Genomic DNA, 20,151 nt, shown 5'->3' on the forward strand with positions numbered 1-20,151 from the left:
CATCCAGTGAAATACAGAACTTAATGGTTAATTACAACCTAAATATACATTCAGATGTTTACTTTTTAACATTCAGCAATAACAAACATTTCTTGAATCTCTGCCAAATTTGCTCTTTTAAGTGTACAAAATTAATCATGTTCGCAAACCACATTTTTTTTTTCTTTTTTTTGTATGTGGGGGCATTATTTCTTCTTTCTCATGCTCTTCCAAAATATTTAAATGTAATCACTGTAAGGCAATTTACAAAAAGGAAGAGGACAGAAAATTAATCGGCTCGACTATATCAGAAACAGAAAACGTGCTGAAACTTTTATTTATTTTTTAAGAAAACACTTATAACAAAGAGGATGCAGGCACGTGTTCTTACTGGAAAAGCTCATCAAGGATGCTGGCTGAGGTGTGTCGTGTTGAAGGCTGCAAGGCAAAAAATTAAGATGTGAGGAATTCTGGTCTCAAGTTACATGGACCTCTAGATGTAATCACAGGAGGACAGGAGCATGTTTGTGCAACAGAAAAAAGTATGATTTTTTTTTTTTTTTAAACTTGCAAATATGTCAATTCTGGAAGTGCTTCCAGTCTTGGAATGATGCTCTAACCCATCTCAGCTGCCTAGCAACTTGAAATTATTTTATCTTAAATGGTTTAGGATTAGGGTTGGAATAAAAGCCTGTTTGTACAATACCAGGAATTTTGTGCAGTAGCACAATTCTGATATGGGCCAGGTCCCAAATGGGAATAGTTCAGAAATGCAACATGCACATAACACTGGTACTGCAGATGTAACAGCCATATTGTATATCATGCAGGACTTAGGAGTCAGTCAAGCCATAAATCCAAACAATCTGATTCCACCAATAACAGACAATATATTTTCAAAAGAAATTACAGCCAAAATTACAGGTAAAATGCTTCATCACGAATCGATATTATAATAGCCAAGTGGCCTCTGTGTGTGTGCGTGCGTACGTGTGTATGGCTTTGACTGCAGAGAAACTGGAGACATTTGCCGTTTGGTATGTTTATGTATTTTGGGTCAAGGATGAACGCTGAGAAAAAAAAAAGTTGATAGGACTAATATTTTTGGAGAAATTAGCGATATTAGCTAACAATGAGCAATGGACATTGCACTGCAATGCACCATGGGAGTTCAGGGTTTTAAATGTTATTGTGGTTCATGTTAGTTTAACAGTGTTAGTGTTATTGATTTATTTTTTTTTGTAGTTCAATTGGTTTAGTCAGTTTAGTTAAGTGTCATGGTGCCATCACCATGACTGAGAAGTATATTGCTTTTGATGTCTTCCGCCACCGTCTCTATTTTGTGGGTGTGTATAAATAAAAGCACCTGCTTGCAGCACAATGCAGAAAAAGACAAAAAGCTCTGCGTACAAGTTTGGTGTGCTTATATATTTTGGGTTAAGGATGAACGCCGACAAAACAGAATGTGGATAGGACTAATATTTTTGGAGAAAGTACAGATATTAGCTAACAACACTAAACAATGGATGTTGATATTTACATTCTGGACTCACATGCCATTCTAGCAGAGGGTGGTAAATCACCTATATATTAAAAGCGTGCGTGATTTTATTTAGTAAGTTCAATGGAAGTACATAATATAACTGTATAATTGTAAACACATTAAAAATACATGGATGGCACACAAAAGTGAAAACACTTATTTCCACTGTGGTCCATTTAAAAATCAAATGACAACATAGAAGTAAAAATAAAATAAAAAAATAAAAATACTCACAATAATAATAATATAATAACTGTATATGATAAGAACCTAAACTATTTATAAATACATTTAGACAGTAAACTAACATTAAAAAATGACAATTAACAGGAAATAAAAGGGTTCATACACTCATACACCATTCCAACTCATAGAAACTTTTCATAATTTATTACCACCCTTGAAAAATGTCAGCTACCTACCTAATTAAATTTATTTATACACCCCCTCAAAGGGTTTAACATATACAGATGTAATGTAGAATCACAAAAAACAAAAAAATGTCTGAAAAATTAATTAAGGGAAGGGGAATTAAAATAGTGTGAAAAATGAAAAACGTCAGCTCAGACAAATTATTATGTTTAAAAGACATGAGTCAGACCATCTTATTGTATGTGGGAAGTTGTTCCAAAAGAAAGGAGTCTGGTGTGAGAAAGCCCTGCAACCCACAGACGTTCTTATCACTTTAGGAATACAAAGCAGGCTGGCTTACTGACAGCGTGGGCACGAGATGGTAAAAAATTAAACGATCTGCCAGACAAGAAAGTGCTCATTACTTTATGTTAGCAGCATTACTATTGTGATTTAAAATTCTAAATAATTCAAGTAGTGCGGAAGAAATAGACAGGTATGAAAAATAATTTTTACCAGTATATAGGCAGGGTCATTGTCAGTGTCGCTTTCGTAATCATCAATCTCAGATCCTCCTCCTTTTTCTGCCTCATCTTCCTCAATCAGAGACAGTCTGGGGAGCACACACACATGTGATTCTTGCAATATACTAGCAAATGTCTCACTCAGCCAAATAAGCTTAAAAAAAAAAAATCAATCTTACAAGGTGAGGTGGGAGTCCAGGTCTTGATCACCCAAGGCAGGGTCAGACTGGCTGGAGGACGGCTGGCGCCTTTTGTTCGGCTTCACCTTTCGCATCTGGGACCTGGAGGAGAGCAGCTGGTGAACTTCATATCATTTAGCTACTGTTAACCCCTACTGCTGTATAATTTACGAGTTGTCAGAAAAGCAACATGGAAAAGTTATTTCAATACAACCAACAGCAACTTGAAAGATAATGTTTTATTCAACGACTCTCGTTTTGCTTAACTGGTCACATTCCAGCATCTGCTGGAGCAGCATCCACCACAGCTCTGTGAGGTGAAGAAGGTGAGTGCCTCATTCCTGCAACACCTCCCACAGCCCCACCCACCCAACCTTCAACAAATCCAGATACAGGATACAGACCATGTACCACCCTGTGGCCATCCAAAAAAATAAATACATAGATAAATAAATAAATAGCTAAATAAAAAGACTCACTGGATGAACTCAAAATTTTGTGCAGGGTTTCCACCCAATAAATGTATCCAGCCCAATTACACTGCATGGATGTCCTCAGAGTTTTGATTTTGTATATTAACTGGATGGAAATGGTGCCCAAAATTATACAGAGTTCATCCAGTGGAGTTTTTTTAGTACACCTCAGTACGCCATATGTGAGAACTGTGTGAGGAAGAAAACCAGCATAACAATATGGTACAGACCCCAGTGTGTACAAGCAGAGTGTAACCTGTCCATATAAGGTGTATTTACAGTTAATATGCACAGACAGGAGAGAAACACCGTGCTTGATTTGAGACCTTTTTTTTTTAAATTATTGTGCAACCCTTTTCTGATTTGAAGAACACACCCATCAGCAGAAAGATGAGTGCAAGTACACTTGCTATTTCACAGCTGTGCCAGTTGGAAACGTAGCATTAACATTTCTGTTGGTTTGCCATGTGTAAGATAGGTTTGGACCTTTGGTTTATTATAGATGCACAGCTAACACCAGTGAGTATTTTCCACATAACTGGTGGTAATAGTAAAAATCCTGGTGTAATGATGACAAACACAGCAGATGTGTTGGTTGATAAATCCCATCTTACTCTGAAGAAAACTCATCCCCAGAATCAGATTCAATTACACCGCTGCCGTCTGAGTCTGCGGCTCCAGGACGCCTGGGCTTCAGCTGTTTAGCAGGCTGACGCTGAACGGTGGAGGTCAGGGCCGGGGTTGGGAGGTTGCTGTGGATACTGCTGCTCTCCAACCAGGATCCTCTGTTGGTGCTGGACACTGAACCTGAAGGAAATGGAAGACTGCTCTCAAAAATCATCATTTGTGACACTGATTTTTTTTGTACTTAGCTAAATATTGGAAAGTCACTCAATTATACAAAGGTCAATAAATTTACCAAAGTGATCAGTTGTAATTGGCCAGTTAATACTGATGATGTTTATGCTCTCATTGAAGTGGGATTAAAGGCAGAGGAATACTTCAAATAAAAAAGAAGTTTGAGGATATAAACATCTTCAAGGATCAAGGTGTAACAATTCATCTTTTGTCTCTTTTTCTTTATCTTAATTTTTTGTTATCAAACAGCTGAAGATTCTTCTGCCCTGATTAATAAGCTAATTGTTTCAGCAATAAAGCTCTATAAACTCAAATAACATCCTGGGTAGTGACGAGTGGTGTTTCAGGTACTCTACGTAACTTGCAAGTTTGCTGTGACACAAAAAGAATAGCTAAGGAATGTACCCTTGACCAACTTTCTGTCCTTTTAAAAGGTCACATTATAGCTAAATACATAAAATCAAAATATAGATCAAGGTAAAAGAATTAGTACTCTACTGTAAATGAACACAATAAGCGTAATGCAAGTCTCACCCTGAGCAGTGGTTCTCTTGCGTTTAGCTGCAGGGGGAGTGTGTGAGGAGATGGGACTTGTTTTTTCACCACCCCCCTCCTCCTGTTCTCTGTGTTTGCAAGCAGAGCGCCTCTCTATAGATCGGCGATACAGTCTTACAGACGGCCAGGAGAGGACAGCAGTGGGACACTCTTCTTTAAGAAATACAGACCTGAGAGATGGAGACAAAGACCAAGCAAAACCTTTGTTCAGTAATTGTTTTAGTTTATTTAGTATAATCAAATACAATGTTTTTTTAGACTCAAAAGTAAGCATTTGTAAACAATGTTAGTTGCATTTATATCTTATACAACCCCTGGCAAAAATTATGGAATTACCGGCCTCGGAGAATGTTCATTCAGTTTAATTTTGTAGAAAAAAAGCAGATCACAGACATGACACAAAACTAAAGTCATTTCAAATGGCAACTTTCTGGCTTTAAGAAACACTATAAGAAATCAAGAAAAAAAGATTGTGGCAGTCAGTAACGGTTACTTTTTTAGACCAAGCAGAGGAAAAAAATATGGAATCACAATTCTGAGGAAAAAATTATGGAATCACCCTGTAAATTTTCATCCCCCAAATTAACACCAGCATCAAATCAGATCTGCTCATTGACATTGACCCTATGCCATGACATTGACCCTATGTGTCTTTTTGCAAGGAATGTTTTTGCAGTTTTTGCTCTATGGCAAGATGCATTATCATCTTGAAAAATGATTTCATCATCCCCAAACATCCTTTCGATTGTCCAAAATATCAACATAAACTTGTGCATTTATTGATGATGTAATGACAGCCATCTCCCCAGTGCCTTTACCTGACATGCAGCCCCATATCATCAATGACTGTGGAAATTTACATGTTCTCTTCAGGCAGTCATCTTTATAAATCTCATTGGAAAGGCACCAAACAAAAGTTCCAGCATCATCACCTTGCCCAATGCAGATTCGAGATTCATCACTGAATATGACTTTCATCCAGTCATCCACAGTCCACAATTGCTTTTCCTTAGCCCATTGTAACCTTGTTTTTTTCTGTTTAGGTGTTAATGATGCCTTTTGTTTAGCTTTTCTGTATGTAAATCCCATTTCCTTTAGGCGGTTTCTTACAATTCGGTCACAGACGTTGACTCCAGTTTCCTCCCATTCGTTCCTCATTTGTTTTGTTGTACATTTTCGATTTTTGAAACATATTGCTTTAAGTTTTCTGTCTTGACGCTCTGATGTCTTCCTTGGTCTACCAGTATGTTTGCCTTTAACAACCTTCCCATGTTGTTTGTATTTGGTCCAGAGTTTAGACACAGCTGACTGTGAACAACCAACATCTTCTGCAACATTGCGTGATGATTTACTCTCTTAAGAGTTTGATAATCCTCTCCTTTGTTTCAATTGACATCTCTCGTGTTGGAGCCAGGATTCATGTCAGTCCACTTGGTGCAACAGCTCTCCAAGGTGTGTTCACTCCTTTTTAGATGCAGACTAACGAGCAGATCTGATATGATGCAGGTGTTAGTTTTGGGGATGAAAATTTACAGGGTGATTCCATAATTTTTTCCTCAGAATTGAGTGATTCCATATTTTTTTTCCTCTGCTTGGTCTAAAAAAGTAACCGTTACTGACTGCCACAATCTTTTTTTCTTGATTTCTTTTAGTGTTTCTTAAAGCCAGAAAGTTGCCATTTGAAATGACTTTAGTTTTGTGTCATGTCTGTGATCTGCTTTTTTTCTACAAAATTAAACAACTGAATGAACATCCTCCGAGGCCGGTGATTCCATAATTTTTGCCAGGGGTTGTACATCATATTCAACGAGATCAAATACAGTTAGAAATTTGATTTATTCTGTTTTTGCAAGATCAAAATACCACTTTAATTCAATGCAAGGACAGTGAATTACCACACACAGACACACACTATAATTTGCATAGTTACAGAAACCCCATAAAATACCAGATTCAAGTAAATCAGATTCCACAGCCATATTAATTTTGTTGTGACAAAAGTGTGTTCGTATTAATGTTCAGTACTGTAGCACTAAGGTCCAGTGTCCACCTGATGAATAACAGTCTGATCAAAATAAGACTCCAATGTCAAAGTGATTCTTGCACAGGTGTTCAATTTGTGTGGTTGTTTCTCACAGCTGAGCACGATCCTGCTGAAGCAGTTTGAAACTGAACTCGCTGAGGATCTCCAAGAAGTCCAGATTTGGGTGCTGCTCCCCTTCCTCTTCTGTGCACAGGAACGCAAACCGTATACCATCCCTAAAATTATACACACCTTTAAACAGTGAACATACATTTCTCCTCTCTTACTACTTAAAAAACAAAACTGTGTTTTGAAAAGAGTGTACAGAATGCTTTCCCACTGTGAGTTTAAGGTTAAAGTTTATCGTTCAATTGCAATATACTGGTACAGTCTGACTTTGCAGAATCCAAATCACACGTTAAGAAATCTGTGCTGAAGTATGTTTTCTTCATCATCAGCAATGGTCGGCTCTCAGATACTAAAAATTACACTCACAGCTACGAAATTGAAGATTAACCAGAAAATTGACATTCTGCCCTTAATGCTCAAACAGATTTCTAAAAATCACAATTGAAGTAACAGAAAAAAAAATATGACAGGAGGAGTGGATGCGTCTTTCAGAGTGATGTGCATTACTGACATGTGCAGGGCCACTAATGGTTTTCGGATGATCTTAAGATCGATGCCGAAGCTCATGGCCAACCTTTTGGCCAAATCTCTAATTTCACCAAGATCCTCGTTGCCACGGCCTTCTATGAGCATCTCTGTGAACATCTGAACAAACACAGACAACGACTGCTCACAAACACATTTTGGAACAAGCAGCATGTAATTAATGGCCACCAGACCTGGACTTTGGAAATGAATGAATGAATTTGTAAATTTCTGTGAAGAAAAAATAAATGAAAAAAAAAAAAAATCTGTCTCTCAAAGACAACACCTGCTCTTGATCCACCAACTCACAGACTTTTTTGCAGCTAAATTCATAAAATCTTTTCTCAGGGTTGTGTGTAGTTGCGACTGTTTGACTTTAAGAAGAATAACCAGTTTATTTTTGTGATTATTATGTTTCTGCACAGTAACAGTTTGTCTTTTTCACTGACAACCACACCTACTCTTAATCCATCATCAAGCCAGCATCCACTATCTTTCCAAGAGGTGGCAGTGTTCAGTATGTGGCAGATACATGTGGTGCCTAAGCAAAACATAGCTGCATTTTGGATCAATCTGGTGTACCAAAGTTCACCAGATTTGAATGAGCTTGACCTCATAACATGCCTTTAATGCAGCAAGTTACAAGATGATTGGCACTTATTGTTTTTGTGTTATATTTATGTTAAAGTGGAAGGATTAAATTCATCCATCCATCTATCTATCTATTGGGATCAATGTTGGTACTTAGTACAAACTCCACACAACACACTTTTCTGAAAATCTGTGCACTGCTTTATGAATTTGTGACAATGTTCACAAAAATGGCAATCTTGCTCCACTGGCTTGATTCCCCTCACTCAGTGATCCACCAGGACAGGGTAGCGGTCTCGGGCAAACTGCTTGTCTACAGAGGCACACTTAAGGTTTAGTCCTTGGGACATCTTCACTTCTTTATACACATTACCGAAATGGGGGCAGTCTTCTACTCATGCAGCTTTTCATGCTATCCAACTGTACCAATTCTTCATGCCAGAAAAATCTACAGCAGGGGATTAATAAAGCCACATTCGTATCATGTATTCCAGAGCATAGCCCAAGATTTGACTTCAGTGTTGTGGTGCACTGGAGAGTGTGAAACATTTCAACAGAGCAGACTCCAAAGTTCTCAACATAACCCATATGGTGAGCCTGTAGAGTGAGCTCTCCTCTCACAGGCAAGGTGTTAAGCCCTGGTGCCACCGAATAATGAAGGATGAATAATGAGCCACGTAGCATGTTTATTTGGAACGAGTCCAGTTATTCAACAAACGTGGGAGAATAGTGGCTCTGAGAGGCTCTTAGAGGCAGATTATACGGCTAACGAGGCTCATCTCTGAGTGTGGCGCTAAAGCCCCTTTCAGGGAAAACAAACAAACAAAACAAAAAAAAAAAAACAAACAAAAAAAAAACTGGCTGGCTGGCTGCGCTCCTCACTGTCCCCCCAAACTCTCTCACAATTGTGTTAAATAAATGACAAAAAAGGACATAAGTCCTGCTCACAGGCTGATTGCCAGAGACAGTACATGTCCACATCAAGTATAACTCCAGACTTCTCCACATTTACACACGGACGGTTCATTCGTGCGCAGCTCACGGTCAAAAGAAGGATAAACTATAACAGAAATCAGAGCGCAGACCTGCAGCCCTGCACAAGAACAAATATAAACTAGGAGAGAAATCAGAGTGCATAGTCTGGCTGCAGTCAGATTGCCCGCAGGTTCTCCTCTGCCTTCTCACCTCCTCTCTGCCCCCCTGCTGCGCGCACCTGACTCAAAGCAGGTCCGGAGTAAAAGGGGCTTTACTCCAATTAAGGGTCGCAGAGGGGCTGGAGCCTATACATGCACTTACACGAGCATGCCTTTACTTCACGCAATAGCACGAACATCTTTGTGACGATCCCACCCGCTGTGTTCACAGCTGGATGCCGTTCATTGCTCTACTGGCTGCCACGTGCTCTGCGCTGGATGCTGCGTATATAAAATAATTATTTTGTGGCAGATTAATTTTTTTCTGCAAATTGGCCGTTGAAAATGGCTCTAATCACTTCCTGAATCACAGGGAAGGCACGCGCCTAACAAGCTGCAGAGACCATTTTGAGTCTTCTAAAAAGGTAATTATTTGTCATGTTTACATTATCATGGCTTGATAAAACAGTTGCGTGTTCTTTCCTTCTTGTCTGCAGCTGTTAAAGTATTTATTTTTATGTTTATAACAAATTTAACTTCATGTTATAATCCTTCAGACGAGCTGCACTCTGATGCGATCCGCTGACATCACCACTTGCTCTGTTCACTGCTTGTTCACTCCACTTGACGAGCTGCACGTAGTTTTGGAGATTAGATCACGCCATATAGCACGACATTTGTGCATGAAAGATTTTTGTGAACATGTCAAAATTCTCTGTGCGTAATAGCACGCAGCGGCGCCCCTCTGGCATCCTGTCTGCACCCATTAAAGACAAGTTTACTCTCCAACACGACACATCACGACCTGTGTCATGATGTGTCGTGAAGCAAAGGCATGTTTATGTAAGTGCACCTTATCCCAGCAGTCAGAGTGTGAGGCAGGACACACCCTGGACAGGACGGCAGTCTGTCACAGGGCCACATACAGACAAACAAGCACATTGCACACACAGTAGAGGCAAGCAGAGGCTCTTGCTTGCCTCTACTGGTGGTCGGCTCTCACTGCGGTATTGTATCACTTCCTGTTCCGGAGCACAGCGGTGTTTTGCTGTATCTGTTAGCTGTTTAATCTGCGCAGTTAGATTGATCTAGTTACCTAGATAACGATTTGCTTCACAGTGTAATCTTCACGTGCCTTAACTAAAGCACTCCCTCTGCTGAATCACCTCTAAATTATTTACACATTATTCACTGTGTGTTTTTAGGAATCCGCTAGCTTAGCGCAGCTACTAGCTCTTAGCCGGTTTAGCATGGTGGCTTCTTCTGTCTCTCCCGCACTTTTCTGCTCTGGGTGTGAAATGTTTAGTTATTCCTCGGCCTCCTTTAGCAGTAATGGTACTTGTAATAAGTGTAGCTTATTAGTAGCTTTGGAGGCCAGGCTGGGCAAATTGGAGACTCGGCTCCGCACCGTGGAAAATTCTACAGCTAGCCAGGCCCCTGTAGTCGGTGCGGACCAAGGTAGCTTAGCCGCCGTTAGTTTCCCTCTGGCAGATCCCGAGAAGCCGGGAAAGCAGGCCGACTGGGTGACTGTGAGGCGGAAGCGTAGCCCTAAACAGAAGCCCCGTGTACACCGCCAACCCGTTCACATTTCTAACCGTTTTTACCCACTCTGCGACACACCCGCCGAGGATCAAACTCTGGTTATTGGCGACTCTGTTTTGAGAAATGTGAAGTTAGCGACACCAGCAACCATAGTCAATTGTCTTCCGGGGGCCAGAGCAGGCGACATTGAAGGAAATTTGAAACTGCTGGCTAAGGCTAAGCGTAAATTTGGTAAGATTGTAATTCACGTTGGCAGTAATGACACCCGTTACGCCAATCGGAGGTCACTAAAATTAACATTGAATCGGTGTGTAACTTTGCAAAAACAATGTCGGACTCTGTAGTTTTCTCTGGGCCCCTCCCCAATCGGACCGGGAGTGACATGTTTAGCCGCATGTTCTCCTTGAATTGCTGGCTGTCTGACTGGTGTCCAAAAAATGAGGTGGGCTTCATAGATAATTGGCAAAGCTTCTGGGGAAAACCTGGTCTTGTTAGGAGAGACGGCATCCATCCCACTTTGGATGGAGCAGCTCCCATTTCTCGAAATCTGGCCGGTTTTCGTAAATCCTCCAAACCGTGACTATCCAGGGTTGGGACCAGGAAGCAAAGTTGTAGTCTTACACACCTCTCTGCAGCTTCTCTCCCCCTGCCACCCCCTCATTACCCCATCCCCGTAGAGACGGTGCCTGCTCCCAGACCACCAATAACCAGCAAAAATCTATTTAAGCATAAAAATTCAAAAAGAAAAAATAATATAGCACCTTCAACTGCACCACAGACTAAAACAGTTAAATGTGGTCTATTAAACATTAGGTCTCTCTCTTCTAAGTCCCTGTTAGTAAATGATATAATAATTGATCAACATATTGATTTATTCTGCCTTACAGAAACCTGGTTACAGCAGGATGAATGTTAGTTTAAATGAGTCAACACCCCCCAGTCACACTAACTGCTAGAACGCTCGTAGCACGGGCCGAGGCGGAGGATTAGCAGCAATCTTCCATTCCAGCTTATTAATTAATCAAAAACCCAGACAGAGCTTTAATTCATTTGAAAGCTTGACTCTTAGTCTTGTCCATCCAAATTGGAAGTCCCAAAAAACAGTTTTATTTGTTGTTATCTATCGTCCTCCTGGTTGTTACTGTGAGTTTCTCTGTGAATTTTCAGACCTTTTGTCTGACTTAGTGCTTAGCTCAGATAAGATAATTATAGTGGGCGATTTTAACATCCACACAGATGCTGAGAATGACAGCCTCAACACTGCATTTAATCTATTATTAGACTCAATTGGCTTTGCTCAAAATGTAAATGAGTCCACCCACCACTTTAATCATATCTTAGATCTTGTTCTGACTTATGGTATGGAAACTGAAGACTTAACAGTATTCCCTGAAAAATCCCTTCTGTCTGATCATTTCTTAATAACATTTACATTTACTGTGATGGACTACCCAGCAGTGGGGAATAAGTTTCATTACACTAGAAGTCTTTCAGAAAGCGCTGTAACTAGGTTTAAGGATATGATTCCTTCTTTATGTTCTCTAATGCCATATACCAACACAGTGCAGAGTAGCTACTTAAACTCTGTAAGTGAGATAGAGTATCTCGTCAATAGTTTTACATCCTCATTGAAGACAACTTTGGATGCTGTAGCTCCTCTGAAAAAGAGAGCTTTAAATCAGAAGTGCCTGACTCCGTGGTATAACTCAAACTCGCAGCTTAAAGCAGATAACCCGTAAGTTGGAGAGGAAATGGCGTCTCACTAATTTAGAAGATCTTCACTTAGCCTGGAAAAAGAGTCTGTTGCTCTATAAAAAAGCCCTCCGTAAAGCTAGGACATCTTACTACTCATCACTAATTGAAGAAAATAAGAACAACCCCAGGTTTCTTTTCAGCACTGTAGCCAGGCTGACAAAGAGTCAGAGCTCTATTGAGCCGAGTATTCCTTTAACTTTAACTAGTAATGACTTCATGACTTTCTTTGCTAATAAAATTTTAACTATTAGAGAAAAAATTACTCATAACCATCCCAAAGACGTATTGTTATCTTTGGCTGCTTTCAGTGATGCCGGTATTTGGTTAGACTCTTTCTCTCAGATTGTTCTGAGTTATTTTCATTAGTTACTTCATCCAAACCATCAACATGTCTATTAGACCCCATTCCTACCAGGCTGCTCAAGGAAGCCCTACCATTATTTAATGCTTCGATCTTAAATATGATCAATCTATCTTTATTAGTTGGCTATGTACCACAGGCTTTTAAGGTGGCAGTAATTAAACCATTACTTAAAAAGCCATCACTTGACCCAGCTATCTTAGCTAATTATAGGCCAATCTCCAACCTTCCTTTTCTCTCAAAAATTCTTGAAAGGGTAGTTGTAAAACAGCTAACTGATCATCTGCAGAGGAATGGTCTGTTTGAAGAGTTTCAGTCAGGTTTTAGAATTCATCATAGTACAGAAACAGCATTAGTGAAGGTTACAAATGATCTTCTTATGGCCTCAGACAGTGGACTCATCTCTGTGCTTGTTCTGTTAGACCTCAGTGCTGCTTTTGATACTGTTGACCAGAAAATTTTATTACAGAGATTAGGGTGTCTGTGTTATTTTTAATTAGGCATTTGAAATTTATTTATTTAAATTTTTTATGTTGAACTGTTCTGTGTGAGGCACCTTGAGACAGCTTTTGTTGTAATTTGGCGCTTTATAAGCTGATTAAATTGAAATTGAACAACATTTTATTGAGTCTTAAAGTAAATAAATATGAAATTGGTTACTGGATCCTTAAACTCTGGACACAATAAACTCTACATGGTGGATCCTTGATCTCTGGACATGAACAGAAATAAAATGTTAGTTTTTGTCAAAAGCATTTCCTTTCAAACATTATTATTGGTATGAATGTATTTCCACACCTATGAGCTGAGCCCTTGCAGATGTGCTGCAGGTCAGGTTTATAAAGAGTGCAGGACGTTTCATTTTGGGAGGAAAAAACGTTTTAGTTGATTGTAGTTTATTGTCTGTATTGCAACATTTGTAAGAGGTGCCATTTTATTTAAAGCAGCGATTCGTTTTGAAGTTATTCATTCCGAGCGGACCCGTCTCGGCAGAGAGCTGCGCAGCGTTTGAAGCTCGTTTCTCGACTGCAACAAGACAAGAGTCCCAGTTAGTGACTTTAATCCACACAAAAATGACTCATGATATTTTAATGGCTTTCAGAGGGTTAAGAAGCAGATTTACCGCTTCTGAAGAGCAGCGAAGCAGCATTGCTTCGATTCACGCTTCAAACTGGAGTCGAGCTGCAGAAACGGTTGATTACAGGCGCTGTACTGAAAATCGTAATGGTCCAAAATAAGCGTAACAGTCCAAAATTATAGCGTAACGGGCTGTAACGCAAGTTTGTGCTAGCTAGAACCCTAAACACACCACTATTTATGATAAATTTCTCAGCGACTTGGAGTTTTTCCGCTAAAATACCATTTCACAGATTTGAGGAAATAAAAATTAATGTTTTGCTAGTTTTTTTTTTTAGACGGCAAGATTTTGCAAAGAGACGGAAATCCGTCCAAAGACGGCGAATAAGCATCCATGCATTAGTAAGACCCTTCGGTTGCTCCCTTATTTACACTTGGGGTAGCGTGAGTATTTAACATGTTCAAACCTGCTGCAGACTCAGACAGACCGTCTTGGCACTCTGCACGGGATTGATGAGCTTGCTCTTGCTTACAGTCTCTTTAATGATGTCGCCAAAGTCTTTAAAGTACTAAAAGACAGATAGCATGATTATTCATTACGCATTATCACAAGAAACAAACTATAAGATGTAAAATAAAAATACTTCATTTGTCTGAGACTTAACTACTCCCCCTTGACTCTCTTAGTAGCCTAACTGCTCCTAAAAAAAGGGGGGTGGGGGGGACGTTCTCACCCTCATCTTCTCCCTCACACATCACCTCCAGTATTAGTTTCCCTCCTCCTTTGACAAAACTTGTTTGTTGCACTTGGAAAGCTACAGTTTCACAATAAAATGGTGTCAAACTGCTTCAAACTTTCACTCCATTTCTGGCTGGAACACATTCACAGTAGATGAACAATTATTCCGGAAACGAGGATAAATGACCAAGTTTGGAAAATAGAAAAAAATAATTTCACACGGAGATAAAATAAACTTAGGCTACTACAGGCAGAGACACAAACATTTGTGACTGTCTCAAAAAAAAAAAAAGGCTCACCCCCAAACAAAACGTAACCCCCACCCAACCTTGTTGTAGTGCTTGAAGACAACCGTGACGGCAGTGAGGTCCAGGACCCCGTAGATGATCAGCTTACAGTACCCAGCCAGGAGGTTTCGTTTCTTCTGAAGAATGGTTATCTTCATCTCCTCCTCATCCTCACCTACAGAGGACAGAGGGCAGCAGTTGAGGAGGAGGAGGAGACGGGGGAGTGACAGAGCAATGTGAGAGCTGTAAACGGTGGCATCAGTGAGAAAGCTTTGAGGTGTTGATAAAGCATGAGCACAATAGGTGTCATGAAAGACAATGCACTCGCTTGTATTTGTGATGGAAACTAGCAGAATATTAACAAAATTTAAAATACGCTGGATTCAAGAAAAAGCTAACACTAAAATAACAGAACAAAAACTGTTTGCAGGCACAGACAACTGTAGTGGGTCTCTGGAAGAGTTTTAAAATTTAAGACTATTTCCAAAACATCCTTCTGTGAAATCATTAGTCATCACACATTCTAAAACATACAGTGCATCCAGAAAGTATTTGCAGAAAGTACCGCCCAGCACTGCAAATTTCCTCCGGGCTCCCGGTTTCAAATGTCCTCTCCCGCCATGGCACGGATTCCACCCCCCCCCCCCCCCAAAAAAAAATGAACTGATATGTTGCTGAAGAATGTACCAATTTGAGTGTATTTCAAGCTTTCAGTGTTGTGCTTTTGTTTTATGTGGCAATTACTGTTATGTGCCGACGCGGGTTGAGGAGCGGACCTGCGTCTGACTGAACCCAGCGCTAAATAACCAGAAAGCGGTTCCATAAAAAACAAAACAATTTTATTTTCCCCTTCTTGTGCATTACTCAGTGTACAATAAAAAGTGCGTTTATCTGGCGGAGTGAAGGACGGCGCGCTCTCCAGCGCCCAAAGGGATCGAAGCCCGGCGCTTCTGAACTCACGTTCACCGGCAAACACCCCCCAGGTGGACACGACAAACCGACTCTGAAGGATAGAAAAGGTGAGGTAAGTCAGCAGCTACAACTAATATCCTTCAAAGGCACACACTATCAGCAACACATTCAGGTCTGAATTTAAGCTTTATGTAAATGAGCAGCCTCTCACAACAGGTGGAGGATCATCTGTCCGCACGCCACGGCCGTGAGAAGCGAGCTGCACAACTCTCATCAATATTCACATATACTGTGTAACAAAATACCAAATTACTGTTAACACTTATTCAGACAATCACCTCTGATGTGTGCTGACAGCATGTGTCCCTCACCCGTCCTCCTTCACAGGCACGATGTGTCAAACCCAGGCGCGGTCCTCAGCGTCTCACAAACGAACATCAGAAGGTCGAGTTCCCGGCAATTCTGCTTGAATCACTCATGGCTTAAATGCAGAACGCCATCTCATTATCTGCTTCAGCTGAAAGTCTTTAAGGTTGCATGTGAGCATCATCCACAGGTGCTGTATATCACGCTGATGAGGGTGAAGGACTCTTCTGCCAGCACCTTCTCTACAGACAAAAACCAGTTTGCATACCACCTGGAGAGCAAAGAAAAGAACAGAACACCAAAATGTCCAGCCAAACACCCCCCAACACACAACAATTACAACCAAATAATTAAAGAAATAAGAAATATTGCTCATTTTATTCGTATCTATGATCAGTTCTCTACGTTGATTAATCAACCGCTTCTGCAGTGCGACTCCACTTTGAAGGTTGAACCAATGAAGCAGTGCTTTGAACCGCTGCTTCGATGGTTCAATGCTTCGTCGCTCTTCAGAAGGGGCAAGTCCGCTTCTGAACCCCTCTCAAAGCCATTATATGTTGATCGTGAGTCACGTTTGTGTGGGTTGAAGTCACTAACTGGGAATCTTGTCTTGTTGCAGTCAAGAAATGAGAATCATCCTCCGTTCCGTTTGCACAGCTCCAAATGCTGCTCTCTACCGAGTCACGTTAGAGTCCGGTCTGAATTAATAACTTGAAAGCGAATAAAATGACACCACTTTAAATAAAATGACACCTCTTTCCAAACATTGTAAATACAGACAAACTACAATAGACTAAAACGTTTATTTTTTTTCTCCCAAAATGAGACATCCTGCGCTGTTCATGAATTACATCCTGATGTGCAGCACAGCACAGCTGCAAGAGCTCAGCTCAGATGTATGGAATGACATTCATGCCAATAATGTCTCAACAGATGCTTTTGACAAAAACTACAGATTTTGTTTATTTCTATTTATGTCGAGATCAAGGATCCACCATGTGGAGTTTATTTATGCCCAGAGTTTAAGGATCCAGTGACGATTTTCATACTTATTTACTTTAAGACTAAAAATGTTGACAAAAAAAAAAAAAAAACCCTATAAAGCCTATTTTTAGTACACAGAAAATTCACAAGTGGTATCGATAAGGGAATCGGATCGATAAGCAGAATCGATAATGGTATTGATAGATAAAATCTTATCAATACTAATCCCTGCCCAAAACCCTGAACTCCCATGGTGCATTGCAGCACAAACTCCATTGTTTACTGTTCATCCAAAATTGCTAATTTCTTAAAAAATATTTGTTCTATCAACTTTCCATTTTCGCAGTGTTCATCCTTGACCCAAAATACATAAGCACACCAAAACAGGACATGTGAGCTCTTCCCGGTATAACAGTTTATCTTTCCCCCTTCAAAGAGAGGTGTTCAGAAGCAGACTTGCCCCTTCTGAAGAGCGGTGAAGCATTGAACCATCGAAGCAGCGGTTCGAAGTACTGCTTCACTGGTTCAACCTTCAAAGTGGAGTCGCGCTGCAGAAGCGGGTGATTAGAGGTCCTACAGTTGACTAGGGATGGGTATTGATAAGATTTTATCGATATCGATGCCATTATCGATTCTGCTTATCGATCCGATTCCGTATCGATTCCCTTATCGATACCTCTTGTGAATTTTTTTACTAAAAGTAGGCTTTACAGGTTTTCTACGTATTTCATTGAGTCTTAAAGTAAATAAATATGAAATTGGTCACTATCCTTGATCTCTGGACATAAAACTGTGTTTCGCTTTGAAGTTGTTAATTCCGACTGGACTCTATCGTTGTAACTTGACTCGGCAGAGAGCTGCGCAGCGTTTGGAGCTGTGTGAACAGAACAGAGGACGATTCTTGTTTCTTTCTCACAACAAGACAGGAGTCCCAGTTAGTAACTTTAATCCGCACAAAAGTGACTCATGGTTGACATATTCAGGGATGAAAGTAGTGAAAAACAAAAAAAAAGCTGAAACCTGAAATTACCCCCAACACCACCTGCACGAAAATGTTTGAATTCTAGAAGCTCTGAAATGCAATCTGGGACTACTCCAGACAATAAACTAGAGTGAGTGCAGCATCCATTTAGGTGAGAAAAAAAAAAAACTTTCCTTATTCAAATTCATTCCAGTAGTATTCTGCTCTTACTAGGATGCAGCAGTTTTGTAGCTCGGGAGATAGTTCTGGAGGAAATCACTGAAGAAATTAACACATTGAAAATATGGTTTGACCGAAACAAAATGTCATTAAACTTAAATAAAATGGAGGTGTAAGAGTCACTAGGTGTTCACAGGAAACATTTATTTCTGTATGTATGTATGTACAGTGGTGGGCACAGTTCCGATAATCCGATAACAGATAATTATCGAAGATGATGTTTTCATTATCGGATTATCTTTTTAGATAACTTTAAAAACCATTATCGGACCAATTATCTTCCGATTATCTTTTGTCCAATAACTTTTAGACCGATACACAAAGCAAACAGACAAAAAAAAAAAAAAATATATATATATATAATTTGTAATACAACAACAAATGCTTATTATACAGAAAAGAAATGCACCCAAATGTGATGACAGCTGCAACTGCTTAATGCTAACTTTAACATTGAAAATGTCATAGACATGCTAACGCTTTAGCATCGCTTCTGTTTTTAAGTGATAAAATACATCAACTGTTTCAGAAGACCATAATAGATCGGTTTAACATAAAAACGGTAAATAATTCTCAGACGTATGCTCTTTAGGGGGAAAATTAGCCCAATTAAGATAGAGCAAAAGGAAAAAAATGAATAAACAAAGCAATAGATCGAAGTACTGCTTCAGTCTGCGAACCACTGCTTTGATTGGTTCAAGGTTCAAAGCAAAGCTGCACTGCAGAAAAGTTGATTACCGACCCGCTGCAGGGTCTGTAATCAATGTAGAGAAATGATCATTTTCCTGACAAACACCCCCAAAAACAACAGCCACTCTAAAGGACTGATAACGGAATATTTAAGCAAAAAGCTTATTGATGTTCATGGATTGAATCATTTCTTAACGATACCCGAAAGGAACCGGTTCTCGATACCCATCCCTACAGTTGACAGTGCATGTCAGAGCACAAACCAAGCATTAAGGAATTGTCAGTAGACCTCCAAGACAAGATTGTCTCAAGGCACAAATCTGGGGAAGGGTACAGAAACGTTTCTGCTGCTTTGAAGGTCCCAATGAGCACAGTGTAAATGGAAGAAGTACAGATCCAACAGGACTGAGCTGGCTGTCCGTCTAAACTGAGCGATCAAGGGAGAAGGGCCTTAGTCTGGGAGGTGATCAAGAACCCTGTGTCAGAACTCCAGCATTTCTTTGTGGAGAGAGAAGAACCATCCAGAATAACCATTTCTACAGCAATCCACCAATCAGGCCTGTATGGTAGAGTGGCCAGACTGAAGCCACTCTTTTGTAAAAGGCACATGGCAGCCCCTGGAGTTCGCCAAAAGGCACCTGAAGGACTCTCAGACCATGAGACACAAAATTCTCTGGTCTGATGAGACAAAGATTGAACTCTTTGGCAACATGTTTGGAAGAAACCAGGCACCATCTCTAGAATGAAGCTGGGTGGTGGCAGCATCATGCTGTGAGGATGGGTTTCATTGGCAAGAACTGGAAGACTAATCAGGATTGACGGAAAGATGAATGCAGAAATGTACAGAGACATCCTGGATGAAAACCTGCTCCAGAGCGCTCTTAACCTCAGACTAGAGTGACACTTCATCTTTCAGTAGGACAATGACCCTAAGCACACAGCCAAGATATCAAAGAAGTGGCTTCAGGACAACTCTGTGAATGTCTTTGAGTGGCCCAGGCAGAGCCCAGTCCTGAATCCGATTGAACATTTAGGGAGAGATCTGAAAATGGCTGTGCACCCATCCAACCTGATGGAGCTTGAGAGATGCTGCAAAGAGGAATAGGCAAAACTGCCCAAAGACAGGTGCACCAAACGTGCATCATATTCAAGAAGACTTGAGGCTGTAATTGCTGCCAAAGGGTAAGGTCAATATTGAGCAAAGAGCGTGAATACTTTAGTACATGTGATTTCTTAGTTTTGTATTTTTAATAAATTTGCAAAATGAAGAAAAAAAAAAACCTTTTTCATGTCAATATAGGGTGTTGTGAGTAGAATTTTGAAAAAAAAAAATGAATTTACTCCATTTTAGAATAAGGCTGCAACACAAAAGGT

At 40.1% G+C, this 20,151-nt stretch overlaps 1 protein-coding gene across 1 annotated transcript in view; it reads right to left on the reverse strand.

The window, feature by feature from the left end:
- Window positions 1-322: 322 nt before the first annotated feature.
- LOC117520673 (cohesin subunit SA-2) overlaps window positions 323-20,151 on the reverse strand; it is an 86,857-nt gene continuing 67,028 nt past the window's right edge. Inside the window, exons 23-31 of the mRNA XM_034181974.1 lie at window positions 14,666-14,799; window positions 14,066-14,167; window positions 7,126-7,259; window positions 6,599-6,721; window positions 4,442-4,632; window positions 3,664-3,856; window positions 2,577-2,678; window positions 2,390-2,486; window positions 323-417 (exon numbers count right to left, since the gene is read on the reverse strand). Coding sequence (XP_034037865.1) covers window positions 367-417; window positions 2,390-2,486; window positions 2,577-2,678; window positions 3,664-3,856; window positions 4,442-4,632; window positions 6,599-6,721; window positions 7,126-7,259; window positions 14,066-14,167; window positions 14,666-14,799 — 1,127 coding nt within the window. The 3' untranslated portion in view covers window positions 323-366. The remainder of the gene's footprint in view (window positions 418-2,389; window positions 2,487-2,576; window positions 2,679-3,663; window positions 3,857-4,441; window positions 4,633-6,598; window positions 6,722-7,125; window positions 7,260-14,065; window positions 14,168-14,665; window positions 14,800-20,151) is intronic.

This window comes from Thalassophryne amazonica, chromosome 11 (genome assembly GCF_902500255.1).
Source record: "Thalassophryne amazonica chromosome 11, fThaAma1.1, whole genome shotgun sequence".
NCBI lineage: Eukaryota > Metazoa > Chordata > Actinopteri > Batrachoidiformes > Batrachoididae > Thalassophryne > Thalassophryne amazonica.